Source organism: Gossypium hirsutum, chromosome D02, assembly GCF_007990345.1.
Source record: "Gossypium hirsutum isolate 1008001.06 chromosome D02, Gossypium_hirsutum_v2.1, whole genome shotgun sequence".
Lineage (NCBI taxonomy): Eukaryota > Viridiplantae > Streptophyta > Magnoliopsida > Malvales > Malvaceae > Gossypium > Gossypium hirsutum.
In genome coordinates this window covers 46302512-46319419 of record NC_053438.1, presented here as the reverse complement: position 1 = coordinate 46319419, position 16908 = coordinate 46302512, and the positions used below count along the sequence as shown (strand labels likewise).

Here is a 16908-nt window from a genome sequence, read left to right as displayed (position 1 = left end):
AATAAAACATTTATTATATTTCTTTGTTTTTTAATAAAAATACTTTTTAATGTGTTAGAAAATTTTATTTTAACTTTTTTTAGTGCATTTAATGTATTATATATATTTTAAATAATTTTAAATAAAAAATAATCAAAAAAATTAAATATGGACAATTAAGTCGAACTCAATTTTACCTTTTTTTTAATTGGGATGGGTCTGGACAAAAAAGTAAATCTTTTTTTATTGGAAAAAAAGAAGGGAAATGTGTAGTAAAAATCCCAAGACAAAAATATCAAAGAAACCTTAAGCCGGTAAACTCAATTGTTGTGTCCACGGTCTGATCGTGGCCCAATGTAGAAGAAGCCTTCGTTTTTAATCCCTGAATAAGCGTTAGAAGCAAAACCTGGACACAACTGGCGGAGTAAAAAAATGGTGTCGATAATCGTATCTTCTTCAGCTTTACCAACGCGGTCCCTCAGCTCATTCCCGACTCACTCTGAACGCTCCAACAAACTCACCTCACTGTCATGGGCCTCTTCGTTTCCCAGTATCAACATATCCATTAACTCATTCACGCTCCCTCCTGCTCCCTCTCTTAACAAGGTATTCCTTTTTTGGTTCCTGGGAAAGGAAATTTGATGAAGTAACGGGTCTTTTATGTTTGATTATGCTGTTATAAGTGTTCTAGGCATGTGAAAAGAAATGGGTTAGTGATTAACTATATAAACTTGGAAAGATGGGGTTTAAATTATTTACTTGATGGCAATTGTAAGCTGGGTTTTGGGTTGCCTTTCATGTTGTAGCTGAATAAGCATGCTTGATTAATGACCAATATTTTTTTTTTCATTAACTTATTTTCATAGATTATATATGTTTTTTCCATAGAGGAATCAGTGTTAGGGGAAGCATTTTAGGTTATAATTGGAGTCAAAACTCTCTATTCTGCAACTGAGTAAATCAGAGCGTTTAGCAGTTGAATATGGTGATATTAGGTGTTCGAGAGTCTGCAAAATGTGTTAGAGCTGACCTGGTAAATATGAAATTCGATTTCTCGAAAATTCTATAACAAAATGTTGTCTCAAAACTTGCCTTTTCTGGTTTACTAATTCCAGTTTGCCTGCTGGTTTGTTCCACGAGGTGATGTTTGTAAGACAATATTTTATAAGCTTGTCCTTTGCGGCGGAGCCCTTTTGTTGATATACTCTTCTAATTGAAACTCAAAGATGTCTTATGAAGTTGATAAGAGTTTACTGGTTTGGAAGGGATAATCTCTTTTCTGTATGAAAGTAGAGATATATACTATGCCAAATAAAGTTTCATAATTTAGAAATCAGATCATTATTGTTTGTATCGAATATGCCTAGACCTAGAAGATTTTAAACAGCCTTTTTGTGCTGTGGAGATTTATCTCGAGGCAAATAATGTGAAGTACACCCTGTTCCGGATGAAAAGATTATAAAATCTTACTTCCATTCTCTGGAGTTAAAGAATATCATGGTGCTTCTGTTTTGATGGTTGAGAAGATATAACATCTTGCCTTGAGGTTTGTTTCGTTACTTACCGGCTTGTTCACAGGGGCAGTTAACATCATTGCTGAATTTTACTAGCAAGCTCCAAAATAAAATGTTTTTGAGCTTAGGTTTTGTTTAAATTTAGAGAATAAAAATCTCCTCTCATCATTGTTCTTGATGTTCCATGGGGTTGGGTTTTATTATAGCATGATCAATGATCAAAATATGGGTAGAAGTACCATGGAGGCCCTTATACTATGAGTCAAATTGTATATTTCTCTTCTACTAAAAAAATGGGCAAATTAGTCATATATATTAGATCAGTGAGCAAACTAGTCTTTCTATTAACAATTTCATCACTTTTTACGATTAAAAATTGATCCTTATACGTCAGCATAAAGTACACGTGGCACGTCATGTATAACTGTCTAGTTATTTGGTTAGCCACACTAGTTTTGAAGAGTAAAAATTGATGAATTTTAACATAAAGGACCAATTTGCTCTTTGATCTAACATATAGAGACTAATTGGCCCTTTTTTTAGTAAAGGGGGTTAAATGCAATCTGACTTTTAGTACAGGAGCCTTTATGGTACTTTCACCTCAAAATATGTGAACTTGTGAACTCGTATGCAGAATTTGTCCTTTTTAGTAAAGCATAATACATCTGGCTGATAATTTTAGTCACTCCTTTTAATCCAAATGGATCTTTGTACAGTTTAACACTTTAGGATCTGAAATTGTTCGGATTTTGGCTTTTATGTTGAATAGTTGGAAAGGTGTTTGTTTTGATTTGTTATATGATAGTAAGTTATGATTTCCTGTTGTGCATATTTAGTGGACAATTCACACACTGAGCGCCCACTAAATCCGTTGAAGGAAGCAAAAAAGAATCCAAGTTAATTTTGTTTGGCATTTATGTTTAGGGTCCTTTTGTTCAAGCTGCCTGGACCAGGAGATCACGTGGTGAAGCTGCAAAGCAACCCAATAGGAAATCATGGAAACAAAGGACCGATATGTATATTAGGCCATTTCTACTAAATGTTTTCTTTTCGAAGAAATTTATTCATGCAAAAGTGATGCATCGAGGTACAAGCAAAGTGATATCAGTCGCAACCACGAATGCCAAGGATCTTAGAAACAATTTGGCATCACTCACAGACCACAATGCATGCAGAATAATCGGGAAACTTATTGCTGAACGATCAAAGGAAGCCGATGTGTATGCAATGTCTTACGAGCCTAGAAAGGGTGAGAGGATTGAAGGTAAGCTAGGCATAGTTCTTGACACCATTAAGGAGAATGGGATCATATTTGTATGAGCCAATCACACATTGGTGTAGTAAAATAATTTCTGAACTGTGGGAATGCAATCAATATTTGAGCCTATTGATATTAGAATAGAATCAATTTTTGTGCTATGGAGTATGAAATGATGAATGTTGTATTTGTAAAACACCTGCAAATGCTTTGCTGGCATCAAGCCAAAGCCATATAATATTGTGAGCTAACATGAATACAACATAAGCTGTAAACAGTAACAAAAAATGAAGCACATCAGGAGAGTGGGAATCAATTATCCATTCTTATTTCTTCTTCTCAAACTCAATCACCACCCCAAAAGAGAAAGTAGTATAATTTCCAAGGCTTATTGCACAAATGTTCTCAAACAAAACCCTAAGATTTTAAATTGGCTTCAAATTTTTTTTGTAGTTAAAGTATGTCACTTTCTTAATCTACTCACTAATTGCCCTGCCACTATTTTGAATGGTAAATGGACCTGTTAAAAGAAAATCTTAAATTTTGTTGCATTATTTTTTAGTATGTCATACTCAGAACTTGTTAATACAAATATATACTATTGTGCTAACAATTTGAGCTATATGTTTTAAATATTTTTCACGTCATTTACAAATTGATATTTAATGCTTAAATTGAAAGTTAAGCTGAGGGAGTAATCTAATTAATACAATTAGGGTTGAAAAAAAACACTTATCAAATCAAGAAACTGAGTTGAACCGGCAATTTGATTCGGGTTTTTTTATAGTTTAGTTCAGTTCTGATTAGATGTTTTCATTGAACCACATCAATACAGTTAGGTTTCGGTTCATTCCATTAGATACCGAAAAGTAAAAAAAAGTTCAAAATTTTTAAAAAGAAACCCAAATTTTTTTGAGCATATAATCTCAATATATAAATATATTTAAAAACCAAAACAAAACTCATTGCTTCTAAAAGCTAAATATAGTTTTTATTATGCTTTTACATATTCTATAATTAAATGAAAAATGAAAAATAAACCCTAAATCTAATTTCAAATTCATCCTCTTACGAATGCATTGGTTATTTATTATTGTTGTTAAAACTTTTAAAATTTAGATTATCATTATTAACATTTTCAAGTTGGGGGCTTTTTTGCTATCATTACACACCAAGAGTTATAAATACAAATAATTCAATGAAGGTTGAATGTGATTAAATCAAAGCTTAATTGGATTTTTAATAAAGATTTTACAAATTATTTTATTAATAAATATATTAATTGAGACTTTATGTATAATTAAAAAAATAAAATTACCAAATAATATCTAAAAATCATAAAATAAAGATAATTTAATTTAATTAAAATTAAAAAGTTTAAATCCAAAAACAATTTTATCCGAATAAAATTCAAAAGCTCAAAGCACAAAAATAATATGAAAACCAAAATCCGATTTAGGCTTAGTTTGGATGGGCGGTGTGTTTAGCTTCGGTGGGGTTAAAAACAGCGGTGGCTGTGAGATTAGTTACTGTAGTAGTGAGATTGGATACTGTAACGGTGAGATTAGAAACAGCGGTGGAGTGTGTATTTGGATTCAAACGTAATTTGACATTAGATTATAATTGATATATATCAAAAGTTTTTAAAATTATTTTACTTTTATAAAATTATTAAAATATGTGAATTTATAAATTCATTTAATAAAATATTAAAATGTATCTTTTAATATTCTATTTATTATCCTATAAATTAACATATTTGTATTTATTTAAATAATAGTTATAACATTAAAACAGCTTAATTGTCTTATTTTCACACCCATATGAAAAATAAAGTGGTAAAAATATTACCCACTGATGTTTCTTTTTGTTTACTGGTGCTTGACCCTTCAGTCCAAAATTTTCTCACCAGTGCGTTGAATGATTTTCACTGGCCAAATTTGGATGCTATCTAAACAGGTATATGTGGTGCGATTGCACCAAAATCAATGATAAACGTGCTTCACTATAGTAACTAGGCATCCAAAGGAGCCCTGTAATAATCAATTTCTTATTACCACCGATTTCTTATAAACCGATCTCACCCCTCAATAAAATATTGATTCTTTGCGAACATTTTTTAATTTAGGGATGAATTTAGAATCGGAAATAGTTTGTGTATATTGAAATTACTATTGTCCCCTTCAAAGGCGATAACCCCTTTTCGTCGTCTCAAAAACCCTAACCTGAAAAGGTCGCTCTTTTGCTTCACTATTGACAGTGAACAAAAAATGGCTTCACAAATGGCGATCTTGACCCGAACACGAATCCTACTCCGAGTAAGCCAAGCCAAATCCATTTCCAGCTTCCCTTTCCTCTCTCAAGAACCCCAACTTGCCGAGTCAGCCCACACGGCTGAAACTCAAACCACCCCTCTCCCTCCCAACCCAGCCTCCGGCAGCCCCCTCTACCACGAGAACTGGCGAGACCCAAACGCAGCCAGAAAAACAACCTCCCTAGCGCAATCCCTTATTCCCCTCGGCTTCCTCAGCCAAACTCCTGGCCAACGGATTCAATACCTCTCCCAAATCCTTGATGCTCCTGCTTTAATGAACCATTTTGCCGATTTGATGACTCAGCAACGATGGACCGACGTGAAAGAACTATTTGAGTTCTGGGTTCGATCGCTGGATAAGAATGGGAAGCCCAATAAGCCCGATGTGAATCTTTATAATCATTATTTGAGGGCTAATTTTATGATCGGAGCATCGGCAGGTGATTTGCTTGATTTGGTGGCGCAAATGGACGAGTTTGCCATTGTTCCCAATACAGCGGCCTTTAATTTCGTTTTAAAGGCTATGAAGCAAGCTAAGGAAACTGAAGCTGCTGAGAAGCTGCTTGAACGGTTAGTTATAGTAGCACTATGCTCCCCCCCCCCCAATTTCTCTCTTTTAAATCCCTATGTTTTTTTTTTGGGTGTTTTGGATAATTGTAGGTTGCCTTTTGCTTGAAAGTTCCATAAATATTTGAGTTAATAAATGAGAAGAGATATAACTAAAAATGTTTCTAATTTGCTGCTAAAGTTTGTTTCTTTGCATTTCGTAGCAGTGAGCTTAGATTAATCTATAAGTTAATTTTGTTTCTTTTTTTGTAATTGTATTGAGAGTTTGGATTTTTTTTATTTAAAATGATATATATAATATTTTTTTTGTTACAATCACTTCTGCGATACTATTGGACTTGGGGTTGTGTGGTCGTGGATATATATTTCCTTTTAAATTTTAAAGACCTTTTTTTCATCAGTTTGCTTTCAATAAGGATGTGCATTCATTTTTCTAGTAGGAATTCAATAGCATCAGTAATACACTGCTTTAGCATGTTTATCTTTGGAATTGTTTTCTAAAATATTGGTGATATTCACCTTCAATCTATTCCTATCAGGATGCTGCAAGGTGGAACAGAATCTCTGCCTGACGATGAGACTTATGATTTGGTTATTGGAATGCTGTTTGAGGCACAACAGTTTGAAGCAGCCTTGAATCATATTGATATGGCCTTAAAATCTGGATATAAGTTGTCCATGCAAGTTTTTACAGAATGTGTGGCATGCTGTGTTAAACAAGGCCGGCTTGATGAATTGGCCACTGTCATTGAGATGTGCAAGGTATATGACTCATGTTGTTTGGTAATGATATTGTTTTGATTCGGAGGTAGCCTTTGCTCGGTGTTTGATTATTTAACTTTGTTCTCATGACTCTTATCAGACAACAGATCAGAATAGAGCTCTTTATCCAAATTGGACTTTGTGCAACTATCTTGCAGAAGTTGCAATGCAAGCGGATAACAGCAAGCTAGCATTTTATGCCTTGGAATTTATGGCCAAATGGATTGCTCGGGGTGAAAATGCAAGGCCGCCTTTCTTGCTTTCTGTAGATCAAGGATTAATTGTCTCAGCACTTGCAACTGCGGGTAGGACATACAGTTCAAAACTGTTGGATGTGTCCTGGGCAATCCTACGGCGTTCATTGCGTCAAAAGAAGGTGCCCAATCCTGAATCTTTCCTTGGGAAGATTTATGCATATGCATCATTGGGGAATCTGCAGAAAGCTTTTGGCACGTTGCATGAGTTTGAGGCTGCTCATGGCAAGTCCAGTAACGAAGCAGAAGACCTGTTCTCACCTTTCACCTCTTTATATCCCTTGGTTGTGGCTTGCTCCAAGAATGGTTTTGAGACTTTGGATTCAGTATGTCCTGTTACACTTTGATATTCCTTTGAATCATCTATTATTTAATGTTATCGACGATTGCTATATTTCTCAAGAGAAGGGTATTAGTATGTGAAATATCACCATGCATGCATGTTGCCTTTTAAATTAGAATGAATCCAATTTAGAAATATTAGTGATGAATAAATTTCAAAGAAATTCCTTAAGCTGCTCAATAACCATTTGATGCTTATTGAGCATTTTAATGAAGCCTTTTAGACCACTTGTCTTTGTGTTTAGAACTGTGAAATATGTTTAAAATAAAATTATTTTTGCTGCATCATTCTATTCTTGGAATGCATTCATTGATGGCTGCATGCCCTGGCAATTATATTAGAATTTGCATCTGTAGGCCACTTTATCAGAATTTAGCACTTACGTCCTTGTAACTACAATTTTGTGTGAGAGAAATCTTTTCTTTCCTTTTTTTCTCTCTTTTGGGGAAATAAAGGCTTTTCAAGTTTGCTGTTATGGTATTCAATTCATCATTGCTTGTTTAAAATTTTTCATAAACCTACTTGCATATTTTTTGCTCATTTATAGAGGAGGGTGTTGCTGATGTTGAAAAATTGAAATATTCTCCCCAGGTATATTATCAACTTGAGAACTTAAGTCGTGCAGACCCTCCATACAAGTCTGTTGCTGCTCTGAATTGTATAATTTTGGGATGTGGAAACATATGGGATATCGAGCGTGCCTACCAAACATTTGATGCAATAAGTTCCTCTTTTGGGTTGACCCCTGACATTCATTCATATAATGCTCTAATCTATGCATTTGGAAAGCTGAAGAAAGTATGTATCTCTCTCCCTTGTATGTACATACACTTGCAACCAGTACATTTAGCTGCATGCATGAGTTAATCTTGAGCTTGCAGAATGCATGTATCCTAGATGTTGTTAAAAATGCTTAGCCTGATTCTTCTTTTGTGTCCTTTTTCTCTCTTGCACCTGTAGCATAGTCTCATGTTCTAAAAAACTCATCGAACCACCCCCTTCCCGACTGAAAGGTGCTTTCTTGGGATTTAAGGTGTGAACTTAAACCTAATTCTTCAAGTAAATATATCCTTTATGGCAGACTTTTGAAGCTTCAAGGGTGTTTGAGCACATGCTGAGCTTGGGTGTGAAACCCAATGCTAAGTCATATTCGTTGCTTATTGATGCTCATCTCATCAATCGAGATCAAAAAGCTGCTCTCTCTATGATTGACAAGATGGTAACTCCATTTTCTTTCTGGTTGTTAGGAATTAGCACATGATATCTCCATACAAAAAGATTGATGGGCATTGAACAATTCTTTTGGCAGGTGACTGCTGGATTTGTACCATCCAAAGAAACACTAAAAAGGGTCAGAAGGCGATGCATACGAGAGATGGACTATGAGTGTGATGATAAAGTTGAATCTCTGGCTAAGAAATTCAGGATCAGGATGGGCTCCGAAAATCGCAGGGGCATCCTTTTTGATCTTGACTATGGCACTGAATATGCATCATAGGCAAGTTCTTCAGTCTTAAGGTATCAATACTTGTGTAAGCATTTACGGACTATATCTGTGTGCACTGAATCTTGAACTTTTGCTAGTGGGTTTTTTACTTGGAATTTCATCTCTTATTGTAGGCTCGGGACTACATTATGCTGGAAATTATCAAGAGCGACAATTGGGGTTAACCAGGTTCCAATGAAGTAATCAATCGATTTGTTATTAGATTTTTGTCAATTCTGAGCCTTTGGAGGATAAATGTCGTGTTCTTAGCTTGTGATTTCCCCCCTCTAATTTCTCAATTCTCTTTTTTTCACCCTTCATATGCTTTCTGAGGAATAGGAACAGAAAAAAGTTAGGAAAAGGTATTCGCATGTTGACAAATAAATGTTGAGAACCATCCCAATTATTTAAGGAGCATAAATTTGTCTTTTCTTTTTTGCACCTTTTAATCAAATAATTTCGCAATCCTCTTGATTATTTCTAAAAGAAAAAAAGAGAAGAACGACTGCTTTTGGCTGTGATGATCATATTACAGGATATTGTAAACATTTGAGTCGAGGCGTATGTCATTTCCCATTTGCTATATGGCTAAGCTTTTGAATGGAAAACTGGAACCATTAGGAAAAGTGAGAGAGAGAGAGATTGGTTGATCTATTAGTACTAATCACATTTCGTGGCAATTGCACCGCAATGATGTTTCGATACAAGGAGTCCACTATAAAGTAGGTAAAGAAATGACATGGATGAATGAATTGCTACAAAGCCTTGACCAAAATTTTTAAAAAAAGAAAAAGGGAAAAAGTAGGGCAGCTACATTTTGCAGCTGCCTCCTTTTCTAATCTACAGCCTCACCTTTGTTCCTTGTTCAGTCACTAAATGTCAAACCTGTCTCGACTCCACACCGTATCTCACATTCTGATGCTGCCAAAATAAACTTCATCAGTTTGCCCACATTATAAGGACTTGTTAACAGATTGTATGATATTTTGCATTATTGCTGCTATTCAGATACAGTGGGATGCAATCAACCTTAGGTTTGATGCTTAGGGTTTCTTTCTTACTGATGCAATGCAATCAAGGAACCCAATGTGTGAAGCTTAGGTTATAATTTCTTTTCTTTATTCATTTTTCCCTATTTTCTTGAGGATCTCAAATTATCATTATCGGAAACCCTATCCCCTAAGCTGTTCATCACAAAGTCAACCAAGTTCCAATGTCCTGAGCATCAAAGCTCAATAATCTGCATAATATATTATTCCTTTAACTGTACATGCATGCTTCTACATGCACTACTTCCATGCTGAGTGAATCATAGACGATGTTTTGGTGGATTATTAGAGGAATTACCAGATAAAAAAACAGTGTACAAATCTGTGGTCTTGAGACCTTCTGATCCTTCTTTGATCAATCATTTTGTCAAAAATGGTTTCTGACAAATCAGTAGCCTCTGATCACTACCATTCTGAAGGTCGATCACTCTTGCACCCCATCGTATCTGTGTAGCATGTGCACGTGCCAACTCTATAGCTCCTAATTTATCATAAAGCACAACCCAACCCTGCAAATAAACATAAGCAAATATTATAAGGATGAATGCTTCCCATTATATTGTTGTTCAAGCAACAAATCTTTCAAAAATCATTCCCTAGCACAACATATTCTAGTACACAAAATGAAATAGCATTCTAGGGGGTTGATTCAAAATATCCAAAAAAAAAAAAATTGCAGCGGTACTGTTGAATATAAAATGAAAACATATGAAAAATCAAACAAGAATGGTGATGCTTTCCTTCAAACTATCTAACAAACGGTTGGGACATTTACGGGTAATTGCGGCATAAATACACCCATTGGAATTCAAGCATAAACCATGTAAAAAGTGGAAAATACCTCAGGACGCAGGATTCGGTCCATCTCTACAAACAGGTCCATCAAACTGCACCTCTCTGAAGAGAGATGTGAGAGGAGCCCATTTGCATGAAGCATGTCATATGTTCGAGGATATGTTGGGAAGGGTTCACACCTGAACACCACCAGATATATCAGATAAGAAAATTGTTTTCACAATCCAATAGATTGGTAAATAGCTGTCTGTCAGAAAGGAGCAATCTTATTAGCAATTCTACCACGGTGAACCATGTCTTTATTTGTCGCTATGATTTGAGGAAATAAGTCAAATATAGTTCAACTACTGAAGGTTCATAATATATAGAAAAATTATGGAAGACAGTAATATTCAGTTATAGAATGAATCTAAAACTAAAGCAAATTATTTTAACAGAAACCTTAAGATTAACAAACTTTAACGTTATCTTAATCTGGAAGAAAATGAGTCTAAAACTTGTGAAAATAAATATAGCTAAAAACAAAGCAAAATTTGAAGTCCTAAACCATCTCATTCCTATCAACTTAAAAAAATTACTTCGAAGTTGTAAAAATCTAACCAGTCGTGCAAAACACCGGGAAAACCTCGGTCAAGAATAAGAGGTAGCATATTACGTGACGTAACAGGCACCACATTCATCACCCACACTGATTTCTTTTCCTCCAGGAATGCAGCATTTAAACCCCCATAATGAGCATTCATGTCCATCACATTGCGTACCATATTAAATGGAGGCAATGGATCTTCAGCACCTGGCCTCTTGGGATGATCAGAGAAAATTAATGGAGTAAGCAAAGACCAATAGTTTTTTAAAGCTAATTTCCAACCTTGCAAGTCTTCAAAGAAATCTTCTAGACTGACTCCTGCAAGGATTAATTTACATCAATATACTAGCCAGATAAAGCCATCTACTGCATAAACCGTGGATTGCATTTGCAAGACAACAGGAAAACAAAAGTACAGGTGCAGGAGGATAGAAAAAGGTTGGAACAATACTTTCCATGAAGTGCAAGCTCCGCAGAGCTCAATTCTGAGCTAGAGGACCTGTTCTGAATAGGAATCCAGCGTTTGCTGGAAGGTCCAATAATGCATGGGCTCAAGGCCTGATAATAGGAAGCATCATGTCCTTTGCAAAGGGGTACATCATTCTGCTTGCTGTATTCAAGAAAACAAAGTCAGAAAATCGCAGGTCTGAAAGTTAGAAGTTAAGACGAACAAATACAAAAAGGGTGAGACAACCTAAAGACAGTTTTACTGAATTGAAAGCCTGTTTCATAAAGCGATTGAACTAAGAGCTACTCTGAGAAGAGTGAAAATTATCAGTGCATACTCACCGAGAAGAATAGCACTGAGCATCAACAGTTTTCTGCCAGATGAAAGTCTCATCCTGCTGAGCAATAAGACTCCAACAAATTTTTTCAGGGAATTGTTCCAGTGGTGTTAGCATGTTTCTTATCTTTGTACCTGTTGCACTTCCATGTGGCTTACTTTTGGGTGAGGTTAAAACAAAATAACCTCCAGGTTTGAGTAACCGATCTACTTCTATGAGAAGCATCCCCTCTGTTTTATGAAGATATGGTTAGAAGGCAAAGCATATGTAATTTCAAAATAGGCAGCTATCCTTGCCTATTTGTTAAATATAGATAGGTATATTGACAATGAATTATGATCATATGCACATGTAACAGTAGCACTAGGCGACTTGGGCTAAATGCATTATACTTTTTCCGTCTTTTTTCCCCCCTAAAATTTGTCTTCTCCATCAAGGGTCACAGGAGGAAGTTTCAGCACCAAAATACATTTCACGGATAACAGCATTATTAATCTTAAACAGATGGCACCGTTAGCAATGCACCACACTTCACCTTAGTGCTTCAGTACAAAGCATTGTACTTTCAACAAAAGAATTAAAGAACTCTATAACAAAACATGACATGAAGATTATCAATTAAAAAAAAACGGAACAGAACAGTGGCATAGCTACATCTTTCCAAATAATTTTATAACAATTGAAAAGAGTATCAATAAATAACAGAAAGCAAGCCTACTTTTAAACTCCAAAGTACCTTTCTTGTCCCAAGGGATACCACATTGAGCACAATGAACCATGTCAAATGAAAATGATGGATATGGCAGTTGTCTTGTTATGAAATTGCCAATCATTGCTGGAAGACCTCTCTCAAGAGCTAACTGAACTTGGCTTCCAGTTGCCTCATATCCAGCAATACAAAGAGCCATCAACTTTATTGAAACTAAATGAGCTCCAAAACTTCCAAATCCACAGCCAATATCAAGCACAGTGCGTACCTGTAATAAATTAGGAATATTAAATACCATGGTGCAGATTGCTTTACTTCCTCTTGAAGACCATATAGTGTCTTTCTCATATTTGTAAACATGAAAGCTAAAATATTAGAACATATTTGATTCCAAAGATACCGATCTCAAAGCTCATGGCACCCCAAAAGCTAAAATAATAGAATGAAAATTAAAAAATAAAAAAGTGTTACCCCAGCTTGTAAAAATTCAGAGTCACTTCCTAGTCCCATCATCTCTGCGATCTGGCGAGAATAATCTTTGACACCGTCAAAGGTTAAGCCAGCATCAGACTGAAAAGCAATTTGATTCTCTTCTAGCAACATCATTCTAACAGTTTATTAAAAGATTATGAAGGTAGATTAGAAAGGATGTGATTGATCATGTAAAGAACAAAGAAAGAAGAATACACACGTTGCTACAATGAACAGACACTAGCAAAATTCTAAAAGGTAAAGCTTGTAACCATAGGAGATAAACCTGATACTTTCTCTACTTTAACAAAGCATCCAAATGCTTTGATAAATACCTCTTTGTCATGCTTCCAGAAGAAAGGAATTGGTCTTTAGTTATCTTGACATTTCCGCTCCATATCACATCCCTACCAGCAGGCCATTGAAGTGGAGTCTTATAATCCTTAGGAGGGCGAATTAGACACCACTTCCCTTGCCCTACTACTTCACAATGTCGATCAAATTCCTCTCCATCTTTAAACCCAGATAAAAGATTTGCTGTCACGTTGTAACAAGGAACATAATTCTCTATTTCTTTGCCACAAAAGCCAAGCTCCCTTTGGCGACTAGCACCTGATGAAAGAGTTCTAAGCTCAAAATAATCAACTGCAGCTTGCTCCTTTAGCCTTCTATAATTTTTATAACTCTCAGGTACCCAAGTGGAGGTTACAGAGTCAAAAGAACTAGAAGACGATGATCCAAAGACTGTAATCAGCGCAAGCAAACTGACAACGCACAAGAACAACCAACTGACTGGCGGTCTAGGGCCTAGAATGACAGATAGTTTATTGAGCCAGGGGCTTCTCATGTCCAAAGCTTTAAACAATCGAAGTTTGGGAATCCACTATATAACCAACCCCTTTAACTTATGTCTCCAGGAACTGTGCGCCATATCCTATCATCACACATAAGCTTCTCTATACCGTGAATACACGGGTAAGTCGAACAAGCCTCTTCTACGCTCCTATCTGCACCGATCTTTCATCAGCCATCACAAGCAACAGATAATAAAACAGTACGAAATCCAGGTTCACTGTAAATCCACCATGACCACGAAAAAGAATTAAACCAACAAAAAGCAAAGCTTAATTTCAATTCCTTGATATGGATAAGAATTCACCCAAAATCTAACGGCCTAAAAACGAATTACAGAACTCCTAATTCAAACCAATCCAAAATTTACCGCAGTATCTTTTTACTAGAACCCAAACAGTGCCCATCAAAACTTAATTTCTAGTAATGACAATCCCTCAGTCTCCCAATCGCGACAAGCTGCAAATGCACCACCAAAATCAATATTTAACAAAAATAAAATAAATTATGTTTCTTTAACGGCCTGTTTGCTAGATTGAATGAATTTCAATCTAAAACAGTATTCTTACTCTAAAGATTAAAACAGAAAAATTCAATATATTAAAAATTCAGAATTAAGAGGAAAAAAAAAACTTCACGTTTTTTAAATCCGGGAGCATAAAATCAGATCTCAAAAAGGAAACATTAAGAGATAAAAAAGATTATTGAATAAGCAGATAAAATGTAAATCGAAAACAGAAAAGGAAAAGAAAAAAATACACAGAAGCAATTAGGGTTTACATGGAAACGTAACTGTGGAGATTCAAAATCTGAAAACTGACAAATGGAGAGAACGACTGAACGGAAGAGAAAAAAAAAGTTAAACAAAATTGGAAAGAATAAAAAACAGACAAAGGTACAGCAGAAATCATTTAATATGGGATTTTATTCAGGTAAACTACAAAAGCAATCATCCTATTATAAACAATTTTATGTTAGGCATTTAAAATAAAAATTTTCATTCTCATTAAAATTTCAAACGGTAAATTAACGTGATAATTAAAAAATTAGTATAATAATAAATTTAGTCTTTAATTTTTTATATATTATATTGATTTAGTCATAATTTAAAAAATTAACTTAAAATTTATAAATATTCTTAATTTCATCCTAAATAAAAAAATTCCCTTATGGTTGATATTCAAGGTAAAAATCAGCACTAACATTTCAGAAAATAATGCAGCATAATTTATTTCAATGTATACTGTTATGTTTTCAGGGTCATCTTCCAAATGGCTGATATATATTTTTTAAAATTATTATTATTATTTTTAAAATATTAATATAAATTTATATATTTCTTTGATTTTTTTAGAATTAGGATTAAATTAAAAATATTTATAAATTTTGAGGGTTAATTTTTTAAAATTATGACTGAATTGATATAATAATAAAAACCACAGATTAAAATTATCATTATACCAATTTTTTTAACTACTGCATCAATTTACAGTTAGCTATTTTTATGAGAATTACCACAATAATCTATATAATATGAATACTTAAATTATAGAATTTTTATTTTAAATGCTTAAAATAAAATTTTTATAATTTTGTGACTGTATTAATAAATGATAAATTAAGGTTGAGGAATAATTGCTAAGTTATTGAAGTGTGTGTGAAGTAAAAAGCTAGAATGACAGGAGGTAATGATTATGCAGTTACTGATTGGCCCACTCCTGCTTTACTGAATGCCGATCCTTTACTTTTGTGGGCCTAGGTGGAACAAACGGTTCTGATTTAGTTTGTTTCTTGGGCAAGCTACTATCATTTTTTTTTCTTTCACTTAATTATTAATTTTTAAATTTAGTCCCTTAATTATTGTTTTCTTTCACTCAATTATCAAATTTTCTATTTTCATCATCTAATTATAGTCTTTTATTCTTTGTCATCTAATTAATTGAGATTATTTTTATTTTTTTTGTCATTAAATGCCATTAAATTTCAGACAAGAAAGTGATGTAGCAATTAAAAAAATTGGTATAATAATAAATTTAATTTTTTAATTTTTATATATTATATTGATTTAATTATAATTTAATAATGATATTCAAAATTTACCTTATTCCTCACACGGCCATTACCCTCCACCATGGGTTATCATCGTGTCTAGCGGTCAACTGGTGAAATAAAAATAAGAAATAGGTGCCAAAAATGTATGTAATAAATTCATGTGAAGCTCTCAATTATTCTGAACTTTTCTTAAAGGCAAAAATCATAAGAGAAAAAGGAAAATCTTTTTTAAGCACAAAACTCAAACCCGTCACAGCATATAAAAGCATAATCATAAATCTTTAATGCCCCCATCAAACTACACAATCAAAATTATATCTTATGAATTAAACAAATGAAAATATAAAATTTCAATCAATTGCAGCCCGTTTTTCTTCTCAACAACGTTAACAATAAGGAAGAAAAAGAATAAATCAGATTGACGCATTTTCATCGAAAGCGTAGAATTTCATGAAATTCGTTTTTATCTATAAAAAAAAATCAAAGAGAAAAGAGATTTTTTTTTTAGAGAAAGGTGAAGGAGTGAGATTGTTTGTAAATTTTGAATGGTAAATTTTTTACAATTATGAATAAATTAATATAATATGTAAAATTTGAGGATTAAATTTTTTTTATTATATTAATTTTTTAATTGTTACGTCAACCTCTCGACAGAAATTTAACAGTACTTAACAGAAATACTACAAAAAAATTACGATTAATTAGACGACCAAATTAAAATAAAAATAGTTGAGTGACAAAAAAAAAAGAGAAACAATAGCTAGATTACATCTGATGTAATTTACCCTTATTTTTTTTAGGAAGCTTTAAATTCAATGCTCCATCCACAAACTAATTTATGGTTTAACAAAAAAAATACATTTATCTACTACATCTATAAATATATATCTAAATTGTTGACCATTTTTTGTGAAAACGGGGTCGACTTGGATTTTGAAAACGAAAACAAAAGCGGGAGTTGCCACCAATCCTTTTTGATGAGGTGTGATCGGGTCACCTTGTAAAACGGTTATTTTTAATAAACGATTTGATTTTATTAAAACAATGATTTTGGTCCACGAAATTCAGAAAAATAGGTTTTGGAGTCGGTTACGTACGAGGAAGGATTAGCACCCTCGTAAAGCCCAAAAAT

The 16908-nt window shown here is 33.9% G+C and overlaps 3 protein-coding genes across 8 annotated transcripts; 2 read left to right on the top strand and 1 right to left on the bottom strand.

Moving 5' to 3' along the window:
* Positions 1 to 253: 253 nt before the first annotated feature.
* LOC107910140 (50S ribosomal protein L18) lies at positions 254 to 2912 on the top strand. The gene is made up of 2 exons (XM_016837910.2): positions 254 to 585; positions 2418 to 2912. Exons 1-2 carry the CDS (start codon positions 412 to 414, stop codon positions 2811 to 2813), a joined length of 570 nt encoding a protein of 189 aa, XP_016693399.1. The 5' UTR covers positions 254 to 411; the 3' UTR covers positions 2814 to 2912.
* Positions 2913 to 4734: 1822 nt separating this feature from the next.
* Positions 4735 to 9399, top strand: LOC107910139 (pentatricopeptide repeat-containing protein At1g26460, mitochondrial). Of its 2 annotated transcripts, none has more exons than XM_016837908.2 (7): positions 4735 to 5635; positions 6172 to 6394; positions 6495 to 6974; positions 7583 to 7789; positions 8073 to 8210; positions 8301 to 8509; positions 8612 to 9399. In XM_016837908.2, exons 1-6 carry the CDS (start codon positions 5022 to 5024, stop codon positions 8487 to 8489), a joined length of 1851 nt encoding a protein of 616 aa, XP_016693397.1. In that variant the 5' UTR covers positions 4735 to 5021; the 3' UTR covers positions 8490 to 8509; positions 8612 to 9399. The 2 variants fall into 2 exon arrangements, with proteins under 2 accessions (XP_016693397.1, XP_016693398.1); XM_016837909.2 differs by having other exon boundaries at positions 8301 to 8489; positions 8612 to 8908.
* Positions 9124 to 14674, bottom strand: LOC107910138 (probable methyltransferase PMT5). 5 transcript variants are annotated; one of them, XM_016837907.2, is made up of 11 exons: positions 14518 to 14674; positions 13208 to 14183; positions 12873 to 13008; positions 12429 to 12669; positions 11697 to 11922; positions 11363 to 11517; positions 11190 to 11225; positions 10922 to 11114; positions 10368 to 10500; positions 9825 to 10035; positions 9124 to 9398 (listed from the first exon to the last, which is right to left on the bottom strand). In XM_016837907.2, exons 2-10 carry the CDS (start codon positions 13717 to 13719, stop codon positions 9886 to 9888), a joined length of 1782 nt encoding a protein of 593 aa, XP_016693396.1. In that variant the 5' UTR covers positions 13720 to 14183; positions 14518 to 14674; the 3' UTR covers positions 9124 to 9398; positions 9825 to 9885. The 5 variants fall into 5 exon arrangements, with proteins under 5 accessions (XP_016693396.1, XP_016693393.1, XP_016693394.1 ...); XM_016837904.2 differs by having other exon boundaries at positions 10922 to 11225; XM_016837905.2 differs by having other exon boundaries at positions 10922 to 11225; positions 14505 to 14659.
* Positions 14675 to 16908: the final 2234 nt, after the last annotated feature.